Source organism: Raphanus sativus, chromosome 7, assembly GCF_000801105.2.
Source record: "Raphanus sativus cultivar WK10039 chromosome 7, ASM80110v3, whole genome shotgun sequence".
Classification (NCBI taxonomy): Eukaryota; Viridiplantae; Streptophyta; class Magnoliopsida; order Brassicales; family Brassicaceae; genus Raphanus; species Raphanus sativus.
The window spans coordinates 7,646,830-7,669,600 of NC_079517.1; the positions used below are offsets into that span (position 1 = coordinate 7,646,830).

At 33.6% G+C, this 22,771-nt stretch overlaps 3 protein-coding genes across 3 annotated transcripts; 1 reads left to right on the plus strand and 2 right to left on the minus strand.

The window, feature by feature from the left end:
- The first annotated feature begins 1,117 nt into the window (after positions 1-1,117).
- On the plus strand, positions 1,118-3,398 carry LOC108818449 (geranylgeranyl diphosphate reductase, chloroplastic). The gene is made up of 3 exons (XM_018591421.2): positions 1,118-1,907; positions 2,485-2,881; positions 2,990-3,398. Exons 1-3 carry the CDS (start codon positions 1,209-1,211, stop codon positions 3,292-3,294), a joined length of 1,401 nt encoding a protein of 466 aa, XP_018446923.1. The 5' UTR covers positions 1,118-1,208; the 3' UTR covers positions 3,295-3,398.
- Positions 3,358-4,483, minus strand: LOC108818450 (protein RKD2). Its single transcript, XM_018591422.2, has 4 exons — positions 4,410-4,483; positions 4,187-4,314; positions 3,790-4,109; positions 3,358-3,721 (listed from the first exon to the last, which is right to left on the minus strand). The coding sequence occupies exons 1-4, from the start codon at positions 4,481-4,483 to the stop codon at positions 3,392-3,394; spliced, it is 852 nt and encodes a 283-aa protein (XP_018446924.1). The 3' UTR covers positions 3,358-3,391.
- Positions 4,484-9,649: 5,166 nt separating this feature from the next.
- Positions 9,650-10,426, minus strand: LOC108816602 (transcription factor PRE3). The gene is made up of 2 exons (XM_018589168.2): positions 10,164-10,426; positions 9,650-10,077 (listed from the first exon to the last, which is right to left on the minus strand). Exons 1-2 carry the CDS (start codon positions 10,284-10,286, stop codon positions 9,928-9,930), a joined length of 273 nt encoding a protein of 90 aa, XP_018444670.1. The 5' UTR covers positions 10,287-10,426; the 3' UTR covers positions 9,650-9,927.
- Between the last annotated feature and the right edge of the window lie 12,345 nt (positions 10,427-22,771).

The window sequence follows — 22,771 nt, forward strand, 5'->3', positions numbered from 1 at the left end:
GAAACATTGTTAACAATTGGCCCCTAAATTAAATATCACTTGTCGGCCCCGAAGCCAATGCTTCACCTGCTTGGTATCAGGCACGGCTCTGAACATGATGATATCTTACTATTATAAGACACATTCTGGAATGAACCGATACAACATATGATGAACCCATTACAGAAAATGAACCATTATTTCACCAAACAAAAAGGTATTTAAAGGTAAGGAGAAACGAAACTCCACAACGTGATCAACAGAAACTGACAATCATTACGTATAATTAAGACATCGATCAGCTAGTTATCGTCGAAAGAGGAGCAAGATCCGGTGCTGGAAGTGAAGAAGGAGCGTTGGAGGTACCTTCATCGGCACGCATGAAATCAAATCTTTTTGTTAAGCTACGATTGAAAAAGGGTTCATATTTTCCCATTACAAAATGAATCACGGGCACAAGTAAGCCCAATGGACCGAAGAAAATACTCGGGCTCGAAGACAATCAGATCATTCAGTGGTAGTCTGGTAAATAACAAAAAGTGGATATTGAACCGTTGAAAATTTATGGCCATTGCAGTAAAGTTTAAGTTGTTTTCTAACCAAAACTGAGTAAGCAGAGAAAAAGAAAATGTCAAACATACTCTAAAGTAAAATAAAAATGAAATAAAGCGCTAAGTTTCCTTCTCTCTCTAATTGTACTGTGAAAAAATTACTTGGAATAGACTTTTGAACCCATAAATCATAAATGTATGAACCTAAGTCCTACGGTCGGATACTTGCCATGCGCATGAAAGAACCTAAAAATTTAAAATCCTACGGATACTTGCCAATGCCCATGAAAGACACCACAAGACGACAAAATAGTTACATTACTATCCTACGTGGCCAATACCATGCCTATGAATGAAGAGACATCACAAGAGGACACAATAGTTACATTACTATCCAACGTGGCCAAAACGCAGCCGTTTGCTCCACAAAATGGGAGCCACGGATAAAAGAAAGAAAACACCCCAAACCCGTAACTCTATCCACATCTCTCATCACCACCGTCTATAATTCAATCTAACGGTACATACACCTCGGAAATCTCAGACGATATCTAATCCACTAAAACAAAAATACATTTAACCAAAAACCAAAACTCACAAACTTGAGGAAGAGAGAAGAACACAGCACAACACACACTCCATCTCCTGTTCAGTGTTCTTCACTGTAGTACAACAACAATGTCGTCGTTTGCACTCAAATCCTTCACCGGACTTCGCCAGTCCCCAACGGACCAGATAACTCTCGTCTCCCATGTTCCATCCTCACTCTCTCTCCCCCATCGACGGACCTCCCTCAGAGTAACCGCGTCAAGAGCCAGCCCCAAGCTCGCCAACCGCACCCTCCGCGTCGCCGTCATCGGCGGAGGCCCGGCGGGAGGAGCCGCCGCCGAGACTCTCGCCCAGGGAGGCGTCGAGACGATCCTCATCGAGCGGAAGATGGACAACTGCAAGCCCTGCGGCGGCGCGATCCCTCTCTGCATGGTCGGAGAGTTCAACCTGCCGCTGGACATCATCGACAGGAGGGTGACGAAGATGAAGATGATCTCTCCGTCCAACATCGCCGTCGACATCGGCCGCACGCTCAAGGAGCACGAGTACATAGGGATGGTGAGGAGGGAGGTTCTTGACCAGTACCTGAGGGAGAGAGCGGAGAAGAGTGGAGCTACTGTTATCAACGGTCTCTTTCTCAAGATGGATCTTCCCGAGGAGTGGGACTCGCCGTACGTGTTGCATTACACGGAGTATGATGGGAAGACGGGAGCTACGGGACAGAAGAAGACGATGGAGGTTGACGCCGTTATCGGAGCTGACGGAGCTAACTCTAGAGTTGCCAAGTCTATCGGTGCTGGAGATTACGACTATGCCATCGCTTTTCAGGTTCGAAGTCTTTCCCTTTTACATGGTTTGATGAGAATCAACGGTCTGGTCATAGAGAACCGAAAACCAAACCGAACAAAAGAAAAACAGAATCAAAAACCGAACCAAAATTAACAATTATCCGAACTGTTGGTTCCTACCTCTCTGAGAAACAGAAAACCAAAAATTAGAACCAAATATGTTACGAAGTAGTAATTATAAACCGAAGTATGCTAAAAAAACCTGATTTATCAGAATATTTTTTAATCCAAATTACCTGTATTTAATCTGAAAACTGATTTCCCACATACTGTATTTATTCAAATTATCCTAAAAACCGAAACCGGTTTGACCTAAAATTTTATCAGATATTAGTTGGTTTATAACATTATTACCCTAACAAAAAAAATTAAAATAACCGAACCAAATTTAAACCGGAAAAACCGGAAAAAAATCAAACTGGAACCGAACCTATAAAGGGACTCCCATGCCGTTTTTTTTTTTTCCATGCCTAATCTTGTTCTTTTTTTTTTTTTTTTTTTTTTTGCCTAATCTTGTTCTTACGGAACTGAATGTCTGAAAAGTTTGAAACTTTCAGGAGAGAATCAGAATCCCAGATGATAAGATGACGTACTACGAGGATCTAGCTGAGATGTACGTCGGTGATGACGTGTCGCCGGACTTTTACGGATGGGTGTTCCCTAAATGCGACCACGTGGCTGTCGGGACAGGCACTGTTACGCACAAAGGTGACATCAAGAAGTTCCAGCTCGCGACAAGAAACAGAGCCAAGGACAAGATTCTAGGAGGCAAGATCATCCGCGTGGAGGCTCACCCTATTCCTGAACACCCGAGACCGCGCAGGCTCTCCAAGCGCGTCGCTCTTGTTGGTGATGCTGCAGGGTACGTGACTAAATGCTCCGGCGAAGGGATCTACTTCGCTGCAAAGAGTGGAAGGATGTGTGCTGAAGCCATCGTTGAAGGTTCACAGAACGGTAAAAAAAAACAAAAAAACCACAACCTTCTCGTCTCTCTCTCTCTCTCTCTCTCTCTCTCTCTCTGTGTTAGCGTGTTTAAGTGTTTATTGTTTTGTTTTGCAACAGGTAAGAAGATGATTGATGAAAGTGATTTGAGGAAGTACTTGGAGAAATGGGACAAGACGTACTTGCCTACGTACAGGGTGCTTGATGTGTTGCAGAAAGTGTTTTACAGATCCAATCCGGCTAGAGAAGCGTTTGTGGAGATGTGTGGAGATGAGTACGTTCAGAAGATGACGTTTGATAGCTATCTGTACAAGAGGGTCGCACCGGGTAGTCCTTTGGAGGATTTGAAGTTGGCTGTGAACACCATTGGGAGTGTGTTTAGAGCTAATGCTCTAAGGAGAGAGATTGAGAAGCTGAATGTTTAAGCTTAATGTCTACCCCTTAAAAATATCAGTTTCTTATTTATGTTTCGTTTTATCGAATGATCAGTGGCTTTTAAAAAAATCCAAAAACTTAAGATTATCACAAACCACTAAACTCACTTGTGAAACCACACAAGAGATACTTCACTTCTTCATCATCGCTCTCTATACCTTCAATAACTGACTCCTCTTCACTTACCACTGAGCCGCTGCTTGAACTAGAGGGTATAATAGACATCTCTGACTTGAGACTTCTCTTCTTCTTCTTCATCTTGTGTGTAGCCTTGAAACAAGCTTGTCTCAGCCTCTTTGTCTTGTCTGTAAACTCCAAATCTGGATTCTCTTCGATCCTCCTCCTCTCGTCCTCGAGTATCTCTACTGCGTTCTTGAATATTCCAGTATTCTCTCCCCCATCCATCTTCTGCCGCTCCTAATCACAATTAATTTTAAATAGAATCACTCACATTACTAAAGATACAATTTAATAAACTTTATTACCTTGACGTTATTAATCAGAGCTAGTAAGCTCATGAGTTTGCGATGAGGCCATCGACGGAAACCAAGTTCACGACATCTTCTTTTCAGAAGAGTTAAACCAACGTCAAGCTCCATGGCTGCCTGAGTTATTGGCACATAGAAGTAGCGAGAGATTGTCTCCTTCGACAATGCCTTCGAACCTGGAAAGTTTGTGTAGGTAGTGATATCGCTGATGATTCCTACGCTATGTTCTTCTATGTTGAGTTTCCTCTTCTTAGTATTCTTCTCCAAGTCACCTTCTCCTCTGTTCTGCTCTGTAGAGCTGTATGTATTGAGCACATCTTCAAGACAAAGCAAAACCTATGAGATCTCTCCGTGTTTAAATATATATAACAACTATGAAAACGTTACACTATACCTTGAGACAAGGATTCAAGGTCAGGTAAAGGCAGAGTAATTGTAGGCAAATGAAAAGATTGAGAAACAAAGTTGTTGTGGAGAGGAAGAAGTTCTTCTTCCCATTCAAATGAAGGAAAGGTTAACGAGCTGCGTTTGCAAATTAACAGATAATACACATGCGAGAGATTACATTACAAGAAAACATATAACAAATTAAGCTAAAAAGAGCTTATGAAACTGACATGTGATCATCAAAGGATGGTGAATATGTTAGAAATGAGAAGGGCCTCTCTTCCTTGAGTTTATGATCAGCCATTGTAGAGAGCAGCGAGAGAGATAGAGAGGAGGTTGTGTTGTATAGCTGCATGAAGGAGAAACGATTTATATACAGAGAGAGAGTGGAGAAGAGAAATGAAGTGATGATGGATCTATTAGGAGGACGTGGGGTGACGGCTAATTGATTGCACTGTTAAATTTGGAGTTACGAGATAAATATGATTAATGTTGATTAGTGGTAATTATAGGGGCGTTTAGGTTTGGATTAGACTTCTCTTTTCGTCTCTTCCTGCATATATCATACATGCATCCAATCACTTTTGAGTAAAAAGTAGTGCTGCTTGTATATGTACTATACACATATATGTGCATGTACATGTTCATATACATATATATGCACATACAGATCAGTGATCATGATTATACATAATTAGTAGCCAATAACTGAATATTATCAATATGTATTATTTACAATCCAAGATGTAACGTAAGGATAAAACTTTATTATAGATCATGGCCGTCTTTATATGTCTGTTTTCCTCATTGATTATAAGTTTATTAATTTAGTAATAAAAAAAGTTTATACTTCACAAAAATGACGGTCCAGAACAATCACAAAAATCTTACGTATTATAATTTTTTTTTGAAAATTATATGTACACGTATTCATTATTAGTAAATAAATCTTAGAAATCACTCAATAGTTTATTTTTAGTTATATAACATTAAAAAATAATAAATATTTAGTATGTGTTTTTTGTTTTTAATTTTTAACTTTTTATTGAGAGATATTTTTCAGATAAAGTTGAGAATATCTAGGATGAATATTCCAGAAAACTAAAATTAATTAGTTGAATTTTTCTGTTTATACATTAGATTGTATAATTTAGAAGCTACAATTGTGAATTTTTTTTAATCAAAGATAATATATTGTAGCAGATTCCAGATATTTAAATTATTTTTCATGATTTTTTATAAAATAAAATATATATACTATACTTTGTGAAAACATTAATGAAATAATGCTTAATACAAACTGTAATTATCAAAAATGATGTACGAATTGAATAAATAAATAAAATTAATTTAGTATCGTATTAATGTAAAAAAATCGTAAGCATGTGATTAGTAAGTACTCTCTTTACATTAACAAATATAAGTGTTTTTTAATGCAGTAAGTTCTTTTATGTTATACTAAAATGTAAATAAATTTGAATTGTTTATAATTTTTATGGTTTGACTATCCTTGAACCAAGTAAGAACAGTAACCATAAGATTTCCTCTTTCACATGAAGATATGACCGATTAATAAAAGTCACATGTAAATGATTTTAAATTGTAAATATACGTACTGTTAAATGTAGCTTTTGCATTTGTTATATTCTTAATTGTGGAAGAAGAATGATGAGTCCATTGTTAATTGTGAAACAAGAAATCTTGTCCATTATTTATGTAAGAGAAGAAATATTTGATTTAATAAGAGTAACTTTGTTCTTGGTTAGATTTTGTAAAATATATTGTATAACAATGATTAGTAGGATCTATTTTAATAACAACAATTGATAAGAAGACTCTATTTGAATAGATTAGATAAGATTACCATATATCAATACCTGACTAGTTAATAACACTCTTAATATAAAAAAACACTCATATTTTAGCATACGATAACTTTTACAACAACTTACTCATTTTTGATATAGTTCTTGATACATAACTAAAAAAATGTGACTTGTCAAAGAAAATCTGAGTATAACTCGTAAACACACAGTTTTAGCAAAAAAAAAAAAAAAAAACTCGCAAAACACAGTAAAAAAATTTCTTTGACTTTAGCCCTGGTGTGTTTGAGAAACCGTAAGAGACAAAACTTCAGGCATCGAATCCATCGATGGTCCAACATTGACCTCTCAGATGAATTGTGAAGCCAAAAAAAACATCATAAAAGCTGGTCTCACATGTAAGGTTTCGCCCCTCTACGTCCAGAGTCCAGAGGAATCTCTTCTTCTTTTTTTTTTCTTTTTCTAAGCATGTTAATTTCATTTAAAATGAAGAAAATGTTACATAAAGCTACCTAATAAAGAGGCTCCTTGGCAAAAAAAACGAAAAAAACAAGGAGACATTAACAGATCACTCAAATTGACAAAATAAGCCTGAAAATAAATTACAGAGCAGGTCAACGAATTCAAGGGCCCAAGATATCATTGAAGAGCTTCCTGTGGGGAAAATTCACCACACAAACTCGCCGAAGCACTCTCTGATGTACTTGTCGTAGTACGTTAGAAAATATGAGTTTGTAGATCTATAGAGAACAGAAGAAGAACACGGAATTATAGAAGATAGACACAAGAAATTGATATCCCAGGGTTCACCTATATGTAGTTACGTCTCTGGGGCCTGGCAATGAGGCAATTCACTATAATCTCAAATACAAAGACATAGCACCTCTCTCTCTCTCTCTCACAAGCCACAAGTCAGCTTGCTTGGTCACATCTGGACCTTTTGGACCATGCCAGTACAAAGACATAGCACATCTCTCTCTCTCTCTCACAAGCCACAAGTCAGCTTGCTTGGTCACATCTGGACCTTTTGGACCATGCCAGGTTATAGAGAAGAATGCACACGAGCTCCTCTTATATAGTAGGAGTTTATTACATTAACCTAGTTGGATTAGGGCATTCGCCTCTTTCCATAAACCTATTAGGAAATATTCCAAAATACTTGCAATTTCCATAACTCCATGAGAATTAATATTTCCAGGAACCTATCACCTTCAGTAAAGTGATATTTCATTTTCCTAATATAACATTCTTGTCTTGATTTAAGTTATGCGATCTTGTTTGATTTTCATCACCAAATCTTGACTGATGAAGTCCCTGAAGTATTCGCTGGCGTAGTTTCTGAGGTAGTCTCTGACGTAGTCTCGAATCCCAACACTTCCGATGCTTACGGACGTGGAGAGTGTTGATCACTTGTCGGTTGATGTCTCGGAAAGCATTTGCAAGAGGGAACCAAATCTGGTTGTGGACGACGTACGTTATTCCGTTGCATTTCGCATTTCGTTGTACATCGAAGCTCTAGACGTTGTTAGATGACCTGGCGCAGAACAGAGCAAGCCAACGTGTTTTAGAAATTTACATGTTATATACGTGTTTATTTGTACATTGAATCCATGAGTCAAGAAATAAGGAGATACCTGTTGCTAGATATTCAGAAGCGACGTAATCATATGTACCGATGACTTCGGTTGTCACGTGTGTTTGGCCCTTCTCTGGCCAGTCCAAAGTCTGAGAGTATTTGCTGCTTTGAAGTCTGAATTAAGAAGAATCCTGAATTAAGAAGAATATTTGCTACTTTGAAGTCTCTGTAAATGAATTGGTCCTTAGTTTCATGCAAAATCATACCCCTCGAGTATGTACATTGGAACCTCCTAGAGTAACAAGAATAAATGAATTGGTCCTTAGTTTCATTAAATCATACCCCTCGAGTATGTACATTGGAACCTCCTAGAGTAACAAGAATTCAGTTAGTAATGCAGAGAAAAACAGTCAGTTTTGCAAACAAAAAATTTTCAAAGCTACCAGTAGGCATATACATTGATAGACCGACTCTTCCCATGACTTTTTATTAATCTTGTTTTGTTTTAAAATATTTTACTACATTATCTACTTTCTTTTTTGCCGACGAAAAAAATTATACATTTTTTTATTAAAGAACTGAATTAGTTAGTTAGTGGTGCAAAACAATACAGTTTTACCATACTATTACGTCACTCTCACTAGTTTCGTACTGTTAGGGTTTAATGTTATTAAAATTTAATTTTTAATGTTTATGATTTAAGGTTTAAGATTTATGCTTTAGTGTTTTGATGACGGCGTTAACAATATTAAAAAACAATTTTTGGTAATTACTACTATTTTTATTTATTTTTAAAACATAATATAATTTATAAAATTCTTATTATTTTTTTTCCTTTTTTTGAAAAATATTAAATCTAAAATAACTAAATCTTATTGGTTGTTGAACCTGCAAATTCATCTTAGAGAGCGAACCCAAGAATTTATCTATATAATGGTGGTGCAGTACTATCTTTCATGAGGTTTTACTTTGATGGTATTTTTTTGAAAACTGTCCACTGATAAATTGTATTTCATGTGATCCCTCACTAAAAATGCGTATGGGCTACAGCCATGTATACAGTGGAGGAGGTAGAGAGATGGGAATAGGAGCAGGTGCCCAGCATGAATTATTGGAACTATTTTTTTATTGATTTTTGAAAATTTTATGAATAAGTGTTCAAATCTTTTCTAATTCCTGCCATGATTTTAAGTTTAAACTTTATATTCTGGTGAACTGGTTCCGTCACTGCATGTATAAACAATTTTAACAAGAGTATTTTTAAACTTGATACAAATACTACAAAATAGTAGATATTCTCTCATATGCCATTTTTTGTTTTATCATATATGTAATGTAGTTTGAAAAGATCTTCTTAAGAAATAAGTATGTTGTGGGAAGGGAAAAAGCTACAATAGTAAAACATAAACAAGAGTGACAAAACCGAAATTAGGTTGTGGCATCATATTTGCAGCTTTTTGTGCTTCTTTTGAGTGCATAGGGTCAAATCACCCCATACTCCCATAATCAGAATCCTCCAATCCTTCAAGATGTTTATTTAGAGCATTCCTTCAAGATGTTTTATAAGTGGAAATGGCAGTTTCATCGATCCTCTGTCACAAAATAATTAATTACTTTATAGTTTGTGTATATAGTAATATAATAATCAATGATAGCAGTTTTGAAATTATTATTTTCATCTTTTTGAAGCCCATAAAACTCATATTATGGTTCCTTATATATTTTCTTTTCTCAAAAGGTTCGTATGGCCCTCGACGAGATATGTCGCCAACACCAAAACTAGCTAGTGGAGATATGTTCTTGGACAGTTTGAGAATGAATCAAAATCACTTTCGGTACTCTCTCTCTCTTAAATTTCTGGATGTATCAATTTAATCCCTTGATAGTGTCCAAATAAGAACTTATTGTTTTTTTTTTTTGAAACACAAATAAGAACTTATTGTTATTTTCTAAGATTTGTAAAGTTTCTTCTTCTTTTTTTGTAAGGTTTCTTCTTTAACTAGCTATATATAACATGGAATTGTTAAGCGATATGTAAATGGTACAAGGTTATCGTTTTTTTCATGTAAGATATCTGGTTATGACATGTTTTAAATTACTAAAGACAACAATAAAGGAAGGCTACAAAATAAACATAGCTAAGTCTTTGGGTGAACAAACCCTAACAGAACTATAAAAAGAGACAAACAAAGTAACTGAAAATAGGCAAGGTTCTATATAGGAAACAAGCGAATATTTATGACCGAAGCAGAAGTGACGAACTTGTATCATGAAACATTTATAAAGATCATATATAGAAAAATCAAATCCGTACTATTATTATTATAGTAATAAAGAAGAAGATAGAAATTATTGGGTAAGTAAGCTTCTGATTAAAGCAGCTTGAGCAGTGTCTGTGTTTGCGAGTAACTCAGATAGTCTCTCACTTAGATCGTCAACCTCTCTATGCAGATTCCTTATGTAGTTGCACGTCTCTTGTAACACTCTCGATGCTGAAACCTGTCAATATATGCATGTGTACATCATCATTTTCATGCCATATATACAAACATGTTGTAGCTAGTTAAAACATAGATTTAACTTGCCTTGTCGGAGCGACGACTGTTCCTAAGTTCAGGAAGAAGCTGCTGCAACTTGATAATGAGATCGTTGATCTGATCTTCTGAGATCCCTGAGGATTGTCTCGAACGTGATCTTCTTCCTGACATATTTTTTTTGTTTGAATATCAATTCAAAAGTAGTAAGAGTTATAGATACTGAAGATACTAATCAATGAAACAGTTTATGGAGTTTAGGATCACAGACAAGTTACGCCGGAAAAAAAGAGAGAGAGAGAGGGAGAGAGAGAGAGAGAAGATGAGAGTATGAAGGAAACAAGTGAAGTGACGGTTCTATTTATGTAGTTTTTTTTTATTATTTGTTTATCAAAAATATAAACAAACAATGAGGCCTTTCTTATTTAAAATTTAAATTTATATATGCGAATCTTGTCTTTCAAGTATTGAAATATGCACCTCCTGACACCTTTTGTTATAATAGATCGCTTTCAGAGAATCACATAATTTTAACATATAGATCTAAAGTTTGACATAATGGTATGTATAATAATCTTATGGTTGAGAGATCTAGCCAAATCTTGTTTTGGAAAATCAAAACTATATCATCAAATTTATTGAATGTTATGAGCTTTGTGTTTGACACTCGCAAAACAGATCATAGACGTCATGTAACAGAAATGAACAGGCATACGGTAAGAACTTAAAAATGTTTCTAAATGAAGATATCAAATTGAATTTGTGCGCGCTTGTCAAGAGAGTATTATACTTTATAACTATAGGAAGCCTATCCATTCCTCGAAACACAACTTCTTTTATAATATTCATAAAATCGACACTATCGATGTTTAGGTTTTCGCTCTACCACGTCCACACGTACTCTTAAATTCAAATTATATGGCATTCTAATTGAAATGTCCTCTTGTAAAATTCAAAGAATTAATTCTGGAAAATTATATTTCTTCCATGGATTGAAATCGAAATGTTGACAGCAAAACTGAAGTATCATATGATATATTACTATTTAATTTGGAAATATCTTGATCTAATTTTTCCTCTACATTACTTTCTTTCTTTGAGTTATTATATGAAATTGTATCAGAGATACAAAGTTATATATAAGTACACAAACTAGATACAAAAGTTATCATGTTGACAAGGGAACTAAAGGCATGATTAATCCCGGTTTCTTCCCCGGAGTTTTTTATTCATGATTTGATATTTTTTATTTTTTTGTATATTTTTTTGACTAAAAACGATTCTTATATCTCTTATTAAAAAGATAATTCTTAATTTTTTTAGTTAAAATCTAAATAAAACTAAGAAATGTTTCTTAGCCAAAACTCATAATCGAGTTAAGAAACCGGGGTTAATCATGGCTTTAAGAAGATTTCGTATTTATATTTTAAATATTATAATATCGACACAAATTGTGTTATTTTCAGTGAAAAACTAAAATTTTAATGGTAAGCATAATGTACCACAAATTCTTGGACTCTGGTTGTGGTACCTTTTTACTACACAAAAGAAAAAATGAAAAAGCGACTACTTACTAAATAGTAATACATGCTCAGTCATTGGTCTTTCATTTACTATCTAAGCTTACATTTTAGCTCACATATTCTTAAATGGCTTACATATTCTTCTTAAATGGCTTAACATTCTTAAATGTTGAACAGAAAAACGCCGATATATTCTAAAAACCATATACCGTATTTTTTATTGTTACGACGTGCGTATAATTATATAGTTTATACGTGTATATATAAACGTATAATGTCTTACGTATACAAATTGGTGTAAGTCTATAAGGAAAATAAGTAAACTAAACAATCGTTGTCGAGTGATAAAATGAGATTTGAAAGTGTTAAACATCTCAGAATTAAAATCTACCATTTCAAATTTATGGATTAGTAAGTTAATCGGAAACTTTGGATTATAAAAAAAAAAAGAAGCCAAGGTTTGACTGGTCAAAAGGTTTCATACACAAACACACGCCCATGTTATTTGATCAAACAACACACACGTGGCATTTCGAGAGACGCGTATACTTACACCGACCGACGTGAACACTTAATTCATATCAGCTGATTTTTAGTTTATTAATTTCTATGCACTAATCTGCTAAAACAGAAATCGTGTAATTTCCTCTTCGACACGACATCAGTTTACTGTTTAAGCATTTCTTATTCGTTACATATTGTAATTTTATATTACGCAAAACTAAAAAGTAGGCTGAGTATCAACCAAGCAAACATTACATACATTGTACAAGTGTTTTTTAGATGCATAATTTAACATTCTTTCAAGCCAAATTTTAGCAAAGAAAACATTCTTTCAAAAAAAAAATTTACAGACAAATTTCTCCCAACTTTGTGTTTTCCTAGAAAGAGTTAAGTTTGTATCTTTTTCTTGCCAACTACTTTATGACACTGTGTTTTCGAGCCTGAAACTACAGTTTTTTTACTAAATACTGTACATGATTTTCAGCTAGAAATAAGCGTAGAAGAAAATAAGGAAATATGTTTTGAAGAGATAAAAGTAAAAAACGATAAAGTCTAATGTAAACTTGAAGTGTGAGCTGTGGAGAACGAAACAACAAATCTCGGATTTTAATACATTGGAGAAATATGTGGCGATATATTTTTGATTCATTAGATGCAAATTTCTTGTAATTTGAAAAAGAACCGACCCTTTTCGATAAATCTTCTAGAATGACAACTGTTAAACTTATCCCAAAAAACTCAAATCGTATTTTCAAAAAAAACTTAATTGTAATTGGTGTAGTGTACAGACTGAACTCCGTTGTCATAACCAAAACGGTAAAAACTGGTGATGAAAATAGGGTTTTAATAAATATGATATCATTTTACTGTATTATTTTCTCTAACAAATGGTTATACATATTATATCAAACTATTTTCTTTTAAATCACACATATGAATTTGTCACTCTATTATTTCTGTAGATAAGCCATTAGAACTAGCATTGTTCTTTATCAAAAAAAAAACTAGCATTGTAACTAACCTTAATTTGTTTGAAACATATTCCAAGATCAGTTAAATTATACACATAAATTACGAAAGATAGTTAAAGATTAGAGACATCTTCTCAATAATTTTGTATCAAATCATTGACCAATATGATATATCTTCTCCATATTTCATATCAAATCATTTAACAAATATGATATATCTCTTGGATAGGATTGAACATGATGAGAGAACTATCAGTATCTAGAGAGAAAAAAGTTTGAGTAGAATTCTTGAACAATTAGCGCATGAGCATACATATATATATACAAGGTCAACTTACCAAAACAATCAATTGCAAATTTTCTTGGCTATTAAAAAGAACTTAAATATATTTAGAAGTAGCACATTAGAGAGGTAGATCAAATAGTACATTTTATATTAGTTATATATTATTAGAAATAAACAAAGAGAGCTAGTCAGATGTGTTAAATGGAGGTCAGCGTGTCTCTCGCGGCACATGATCTCTAACTGGACAGCGAAGATTAAGCTTTCTTTCACGAGCATTCCATTCCAAATTTTATTACGATCCTTATATTTTCAGTTAGAAAGTTCAAATCCCTTTGTTTTAGTCTCTTTGCTGCTTGTTTCGGTTTATCTAGTTCCCTCGTTTCTTATGTTCGTTTCTAATTTAGATTAAGAAACTAGTGCGCCGATTACTAAATTAGGTAACCTATAATTTTATCAATTCAATGACTATATCTTGGTGACATTTAATTTTGTTTAGCAGATTTGGTTATATATATGAATAACAAATATAACTGTGGAAACTCTTTGATATACTAGTTGTTTAGACACAAATAATCAAGTAACCACACAACTATTTTAGAAAAAAAGACACAACTATTTTAGAAAACCATTAATGAAGGATTTTTTCCATAGATGTAGAACATGCATTTTTAAATAACAGATTAAATATAAAAGTATTTGAGTAAAGAAATTAATTAAATATTTTTTTGTTACTAGTATAGAAAATATATGTTACCTACAATTATATATATATTGGGTAATAATTTATTGTCAACAAATTTTGTAATAGTATATTAAATTTTTAAAATGAATATTATGTATACAATATTAAATAATACGAATATGATTTTCTTTTGTCAGACGAATAAGATGTGATCTGCGTTTAATTCTTAAATCTTAATTAAGCTCAGGTGTTGTCTCTCTCCTCTTTAACACCGACCAAAACAAGCTTAATCGTATAGTATTGCTTAAAAAACGTGACTAGCTAGAGCTAGGTATATACATTGCTCATTTGCTCGTAATCGTATCATAATATCACATCAATTTATTTTAGAACATAACAATAATCAATAATCACCTAGCAGCATAATTTTTACGCTCTGTACTATTTCCCTTTAGCTTAATACTAATTTTGATCAATAGTATAAATTATAAACTGTATGTGGCGAATAGTTTGAAGTTGAAAGGGCAAACTCCTTGTAAAAAGAAAAACTAAAAAGAAAGAAAGGGTACACTCACAATGCGATTAGTTATTAGTTTGTGACTTGAGATGAGTCCCAAAGGACTATAATTTCTGATTTGGACGTGAAATTAATCAAACTGAAAATTTGTCCTCTTTCCAATGCATTTGCGACGAATAAATGAAAACAAAACCAGACAATTCTTAGAAATATCAATCTAAGTATTATATCGAAAATTAGACAAATGAGAGTATAATATATAAAAAAATATCTAATTCTAATTAATATGAGTATTTTTGGAAATAAATCTAAAAATAAACCATGTGAACTTGTATCATAAGTGCAAAGTAGACAATATCGTATTAGTGAACAATAATAAATTTAGACATGGACTTTCAATAATTGATATCAGAACGGTTTGACGAAAAGTCTGCAAAAAACCAAAAATATTATTCGAAAATATGAATGGTACTCATCGAATTAGAAATATGAGGTATGTGGCAAAGATCAAGTGTATGATCCTGGAAATTCAGTTATGGGAAGATCATCGTTAATTCACTGGAAGAAAGACACAAAGTGAATGTGGTCTTCAAGGGGAAAATAAAAAATATCAAGCTAAGTTTTATATCAGAAAACATTTTGGAAATAAATCCAAAAATAAATTTATGCATATTTGTCTCTTTAATCTAAAGTTGACAATATCGTATTGATTACAACAATGAGTTTGGCCATAGATTCACTAAATCCCAATAATTATGTTTCTGTAGACTATATAAGAGCACCCCCAGTCGGGGTTGCTCTAACACTACGATTACGCATTCACATTGTGCAAAAGAAGAATGTCGCAAAATATTATATGTTCACGACGTGGTATCATGCATGTGTTGTGACTGGAACTAAGTTCCCTGAAAATGCTATATCTCTTGCACATTATAACTGATCACCATTCTTCATAAACAACCAAAATTAAGACAGTATAGGTCGCCCTGGGTAACGTGTCTGATCTAAACAACACAAATCAATTCTTGGTCGCTCTACGTCATGCAGATTCGTTTTCTATGTTACAACTTGGAACCTAGACCTCGGTTGTCAACATTTTAATATTAACATGATCTAATACGTCCACCATCGTAAGATTCTTTTTTTTTTCCTTTCACAATTTGCAACTTTTTAGATTAACCTTAATTAATCAATAATTAATCTTCTCTTGACTATTCGGAGCATCTTAAGTAATAAGAAAACGTGGTTTCTGCGGACTTTATGGTGATTAGTCTTTGAACCTTAAAAATTTGAGATCACATCATTTTTATCAAATTTTTTCTTTTTTGTTAATTATGTTTAATGATTGTAATTAGCCTCATAAACTTTTTTACGTGGTCCCATGCGCCACGAGACAAGAAAAGAGTTTTAAAGCAAAATAGTTACTATATAGTTTGTGGTGGTAACTATTTAGTGTCACTAGCTGCTTTCCGTTTCTAAATAAATATCACTTTGATATTTTTACATAGATTAAAAATGTGATGGAAGTATATTTAAATTGTTATTAATTATATTTTTTTAATCAATAGTATTTGAGATAAATAAAATTATTTATAAAATTAATTCAGTTTGTAATTAACTTTTAGATAAAAGTAAGTATAATTTACATTGAAATTGTAAAGCGATATTTTTAATGTAACAAGAAAAATTAGAATAATAAACCTAGAGAGTATAAACCGAACGCATATATTTTAGATGCTGAAGGTGTGGTCCTATCTTAGGTCATAAGAAGTAAAATCAAGCGGTAGGTCAAATAATAGCATAATAATACATTTGATACATAAAAAAGAGAAATGATACTATACCGTATAGAAAATTCACAATTAGCCAAAACCAAGGCTATTGCAGTGTGCATCTGTAGGCTATAAATTTCAGTGAAACTAAAGTAAAACGCTACTAGCCTACTAGTAATACTATTATTTTCAGGAACCAAACATAAATTTAATTTACAGGAAAAGTTGAAATGTGGCAGTCAATAAACGGGCTAAAGCCTTAAAAACAAATCCAGCCCATTACTAGAAGTTAGCAGGTTAGGGTCGAAAATGGGCTTCATGACCTAGGTTAGGTCTGACATTTTAACCTAGACTCGAAAATCTGAACCAGAACGGATTCAAAAGTAACCGATCTGAATCCAAATCAAAAATTTACAAATAGATATTAGATCCAAATATTTAAGACCCAAAAGACCCGGATCCAAAAGTAACCAATCCGAGTCCGATCCGACGATCTGAACGCCCTGATCTAATCTAGGTTGGTTTCAGTCCAGTCCCAAAGATTTTTGTTTCTGTTTTCTGAACAAAACATTTTTCTTTGCTTTTTTTACTAAAATATCTATGCTTTGTTAATCTTTTAAGCCATGTTCTAAAACTCGCCGCCTAGGGCTGCCTACTCGCCGAAAATTCGCTGGGCAGACTGAAACCGCCAGGATTAGGTTGAAATCGGCCAAAAAATCGGGTAGTGTGAAAAAAATTTGTTTTTCTTAGCTTAAACTGTACAGATCGAAAAATATTGCATAGATTTATCAATATTTTGTATAGATCTAGCAAAAGAATGAAGAAATCAGTGTAAAACGACAAAAAAGAAAAGAAAACGCAGCCGCCATGGTTAGGTTTAAGGTCGAAGCAAGGAAGAAGATGAAAAGAAAATATCTGTTTTGCCCTTCATTAAAACTGAATCAAAAAAATGACAAAAATAAGGAGTGGAGATTTGAACCCAGGCATACAACAAGGATTACAAAGACGCTGGCCACTAGACCACTTTAGGTTTTTGATATTCTCTCAAGTTATGTTATATATATACCGATAATTTAAATAAAACTGTAAAAATTCCGCTCCGCGTAATTTCCGCATACTCCCCGATTTTCTCGTTAGGCACTAGGCCCGACCAGACCGCCCGACTAGCGCCTAACGAGTTTTTGAACAGAGCTTTTAAGTTCTATAATATTTTTTTCTAAACAGAAATCAGTAATACGTGGTGAATACAGTTTCACGAAAATTTAGAAAAAATATTTTAATTTATAGTCAATCTTTCACATTTACAGAAAGCACTTTCATCATTTTTGGAAGGGAGTTCTTGATCATATCCTGAGCCTATTAGCGACTCTCGTAACTTTGTATTATCGGTGTTTATGGATGAAATCCTCACCATTTGTTCGGCGGTTATGTATGCCAATTGGTTGAACGTTAAATCTCTAATAATTCTGTCTGATTCTCAATCCTCAATAAAGTTATTGAAGGAAAAAATGTTATGTTCCAGCTTTATTTGACATATTGTTCGACGTTTATCACTTTTTTTTGTTCAAACTCTGATTTTCATTAGGTAAACTTAGAGTGGGCTCAAGGCCCATAAGGCCTGTTTTGCCAAAGAGTCTGCAGAAGAGTTTGAGGCTCTTGGAATAAAACGAAACGCGACAGAATTAAATGGGGTAGATAGATAGTTAATGTCTCTAAGCGTGCTGAAGATCTCCAATTTCATCTCCTTTATGTTGATTGTGCTGATCAGAATTTGCGAATCTGAGAAGATGGTGATGGAGTCAAGACCACGAGAGAGAGCAGAGGTTATAGCCGCAACTACGGCCAAGGATTCCGCCATTAGGGGCGACTCTACAGAGAGAGAGGCCGCTGTGTAGGATGTAGAAGAAACCAGATTATCAATGATCCAACCAAGACCTGCATGTCCAGAGGAGGGTCTCCACGCTGCATCGGTGAAGATTGAGATCCCATGGAGGTTAGGGTTTGGTTCGATTCTGATCAAAGGCGTCGACTTTGTGGGAGATGGGGGACTTTGAACTAGCATCCATTCTCTAGCATCTGAGATTGCCTTCGTTACGGTTTCCTTCGGAGTGAAGCTTCTATTCTGGAAGATCAACTGATTGCGCGCTATCCATAGATTCCAGATGATCCAGGAAGCAATGGTTCCTGATTCTAAACCAACTGGAGGCAAGGGGGTTATCTTCCTAACGCTTTCCCATCCCATGAGAGTGGTTGTGACCAATTCTGTTCTCATAGCGTTGATCGTGAAACATGTATATTCCTAATCGCAGCGAAAGGGCAAGTGAAGAGGAGGTGCGTTACTGTTTCAACTCCCTTGCATCGGATACATAGAGGTGAAACATGTATATTCCTAATCGCAAATTGCTCTCCCACTGGTAGAGCCCCATGGAGCGATTTCCAGATAAAGAATTTAACTTTTTCTTCTATTTTCACCTTTCAGACGTTTGCAAGCCAGTCAGTGGGAGAGCTCAACTCAATTGTTTCAGACTGGGATCTTTCTTCAGTCAGCACTAGATATCCCGATCTTGTAGTGTATTCACCATTAGGATTCTTCAGCCATACCAGTTCATCCTCGTTACTCGTTTTGCTGAGTTGTAGCCATAGGATTTGTTCCTTGTGGAAAGGTAATATCAGCTCCAGTTTTACCGCATCCCAATCCTTTGTATTTTCTTTGTTTTCTTGTAAAAGATCTGAGACTTTTAAATCTTTGAATCTTTCAGGGGCTGGTCCAAATGGTCTCTGCTGATCATAATGCGAGAGCCATGGGTCATTTCACACGCTAATTTCCGTTCCATTTTCCACCATCCAGCCCATTTGTTTCTTTAAGAGGTCTCTGCCAATGAAGACACTGCGCTAGAGCCAGCCTTCGTTTGAGTAATGTGATGACTCACTAACAAAGCCAGCCTTCTCATTGTTAAACTCATCATTCTAGAGTATAGACTTTTTATTATATTATGAAACTAGGGTATGCCCGCCCTACGGGCGGGATATATTTTATTTGTAATTTTAATTTTTAATTTTTGTATGATTTTATAGTTTGTGTTTTAGGGTTGAATTTGCAAAAGATAGATATGCTAAGATTTTGATTTGTATAAAATTTAAGTGATAAATGAAATTATAATCATTTTACTTAAGTTTTGATGTTTGCTTGTTTTTTTTAATTTGTATTTACTTTTTTTATTTGTTGTCAATCTTATCTGAAATGGCCAATCTGAACTTTTTTCATCTACATATATTGAAATGATAAAATTTGTGTATAAATTTGTGTGTCATATTTACTGTTTAGTTTATCCATATTTTTGTAAATGTGTTGATCTTCAAAGTTATTTTTTGTTTATTTTATCATGTCTTTGAACTTTCTAAGAATACTGTATTTTGCTATTTTCCACCCCAAGTTAGTTTTAATAGTAAATATATAGGGAAATTTGGGAAAAGGGAACAAAACAATTATGACTTTGTCTCCTTAGAATTAAAACCAAAATAATTGTCCCTATAGTACAAACAATAATGTAAATATCGTTTAATCATTTCTGTTAATTTCTAAATATAATTATTAAAAAACTAAAAAGAAAACAGAAAGTATCAGAAACATGTCGTCTACTAGGATTCTTCTTTCTCTCCAACGAAGAGGCCATTAGGTTTCGCCATCAACACCTTCTCCGCCGTATTAGTTCTTCGGAGACCTTTAACTCATCGTCACATCTCTCTGTTGTCCTTCTTCTTTCTCTTTTCCTCTCTAAACACCAGAAATTAGAATCTCTTTGTAATCTCCGGCTACAATTGAAGTTGTTCAAGCTCGGGAGAAGCTTCTTGTCGCTGATTAAGAACAAATAGGTGTTTGATTTTCATCTTGGTTCTTCTTTCCCCAAAATTGAAGGTAGGGTTTTGAGATCCCCTTTTCGATTTTGATTTTTTTTTTTTTGATTTTGTTGATGTGCATGTGTATTAGTAAAAGATTGAATAGAGTAGAAACGCAAATTAATGGCTCACAGTGTATATTTTTGAGATTCTTCTGTGTACAATTTAACATGTTAAGTTAGAATTGTTGTGGAATATCATTATCATTCGGGGTTCTGATGCCTAAGTGACTGGTAAGGAGTTGGATTATTGATTATTTTGAAGGAGAAACTCTTGGTTTAGTTACGTATTAAGTCATTGTTCCCCCTTATAGTGGTTTGACACCTAAGTGTGATGTGCTTCTAATGTGACCTCAACTATAGCTCAATGAGTTCTGGCCTTGTTGTTTCTACTCACCATAGTTATTATTTTTCTTTTGCTGGAGTTGTTTACCGACTAGACTAGCAAAAAAAAAGATCCAGAACTCTTTTTGATGGTGTTGGAGATGCTTGTGACGTTGCAATTTTGGGTTAGGTGACTAATGGTTGGTTGCATATAATTTTGTTTGTGCTTATCTATGGTAGAAAGGGGCTTAGAATTGACTCTTTTGAATTGTATATTTGTTAAGACCTGTTGCAAAATTTTGTGATACCAAGTTAATGAGTTTCTTGAAGAACTATTGTCTGATATGTCTTTGCTCTGTATGCTAATATCATGAGAGAAGTGATACTAACATGTGGATTTGTTCTCAGGAGGCTTGCTGCCCATGCTTCTCAAAATTAATAAGATAAGGACGAGGAAGAAGAGAGACTCATGTTAGAAAAGACTAGAGAACTCGACGAATTTGATCAGCAAAATATCATTTTTTTTAGTTATTCTTATATATATGATCCTTAACTCTATTATTTAGCATTGGATTTAAATCTCTTATTTAGCATTGTATCTCTTTTTAGGTTTCATACACAATAACAAACAAAGGCATACATGATATGAATTTAATGGTCTTATTTGACTTTCTTATTAAAGGTTATTTTAGGAATTTTTTTTTAAAATAAAAATGTAGAAGGGGAGAATCGAACACTTCACCTGGGTATTTATAACTACAACATAAACCACTTACACTACTCGAAACTATTGAGATTAGTGGCTGATTAGAAACTTAAATAAAATAGGGATGTAAATTTACATCTATCAAAATCATGGTTGGCAAGAAAAACTAAAATTTAGGGAACAAATTTTTAAAAAAAGGGAAATAAATAAGATTTAATAGATTTAGGTAATATTTTTTGACAGTTATTTCCTAGATTTTCGGATTCTGTTAAAAATCCGGTAGAACGAACTTACTACAACCCGTAGAATATGGATGACATGGTAGAACGAGTATACAGAGAACGTAGACAAACGAGAGGTAGGAAGAAAGTATATTCTTCAGAGGAAGACATAAGAACATTTATTAGCGTTTACTATCTACGATTTTCACAGAGAGTAGTATATAATGTAGATTATGTATTCTACGTTTGTAGACTCAACTGTTTTTGGTGTATTTAGCAGTCTACTATGGGTAGATCGTTGTGGCTGTAGTAGAATGCATATTATGAAACGTCGTAGATGGTAGATCTGATATAATAACAACTTTACCCCATTTTTTAAATAGTTATTCCAAATATGTTTTTATAAAACTAATATTTTTCATAAATGCACATAATTGAGTACTTCATTTTCATATTTTTGTAAATTATTTTGTATTGTAAATTATTTTATATGAATTTTTAAACTTTTGAAGGGTAGTGAAAGTCTAAAAATGGAAAAAATTGAAATCATTCTAAGGGGACAAAGTACTACTTGTTTTGTTCTTTTTTCCCAAATTTCCCAAATATATATCATGTTGATTTGACCCTCTTTGTTTGAATTGGGTGTAAATGTATATATATTATATTTAATATTTTGTAATATGTACATATATATAAAATATATAATATATGTATTTTGATTAAATTAAATTTATGAAAGGAAAGATTAGTACTTTTAATTATTAAATTTATTTCTGAAAAGTTTTATTTATCTTAACTTGTGATCGTAGTAAAATACATCTAATGAATGAGTAATAATAGTAGTGTTAAAAAAATGAATGAGTAATAACTTTTGGTTGTAGCTTTTTCATTTGGTGACTAAAGCACGTCCTCTTTGATAAAAATTCAGCTAAGACAAAAAAATTTGTTGATATAATCTAATAAGTTTGTCCATGTTGTAATTAATTTCAAAATAATGAAGATACAACCTAACTAATGATAGGAATGAAGATTAAAACTGCATGATCAGTTAATCATATATACAAAAAGGTGATTATGAGTTTATCAAACTTTGGGGTTTGTTTGATGACAACACAAAGGTTCTTAGGGAAATGAAACTTGATTAATATCACACTCTAATGTGACGTTTACGCTTTTGCCATCGTCTTAACATGGAAATCCAAAAGAAAATGCAACCTTGCAGTGTATCGTTTGACTGCTTACTCAAGGACAAACACA

Excerpts from the sequence above, each read along its gene's own strand:
- LOC108818450 (XM_018591422.2), bottom strand. The coding sequence starts at position 4,483 with ATGGCTGATCATAAACTCAAGGAAGAGAGGCCCTTCTCATTTCTAACA. Across the intron at positions 4,110-4,186 it reads CCTTGAATCCTTGTCTCAAG|ATGTGCTCAATACATACAGC; the intron begins GTATAGTGTAAC and ends TTTGTCTTGAAG. Across the intron at positions 3,722-3,789 it reads CTCTGATTAATAACGTCAAG|GAGCGGCAGAAGATGGATGG; the intron begins GTAATAAAGTTT and ends AATTGTGATTAG.
- LOC108818449 (XM_018591421.2), top strand. The coding sequence starts at position 1,209 with ATGTCGTCGTTTGCACTCAAATCCTTCACCGGACTTCGCCAGTCCCCA. Across the intron at positions 1,908-2,484 it reads ACTATGCCATCGCTTTTCAG|GAGAGAATCAGAATCCCAGA; the intron begins GTTCGAAGTCTT and ends TGAAACTTTCAG. Across the intron at positions 2,882-2,989 it reads CGTTGAAGGTTCACAGAACG|GTAAGAAGATGATTGATGAA; the intron begins GTAAAAAAAAAC and ends GTTTTGCAACAG.
- LOC108816602 (XM_018589168.2), bottom strand. The coding sequence starts at position 10,286 with ATGTCAGGAAGAAGATCACGTTCGAGACAATCCTCAGGGATCTCAGAA. Across the intron at positions 10,078-10,163 it reads ACAGTCGTCGCTCCGACAAG|GTTTCAGCATCGAGAGTGTT; the intron begins GCAAGTTAAATC and ends ATATATTGACAG.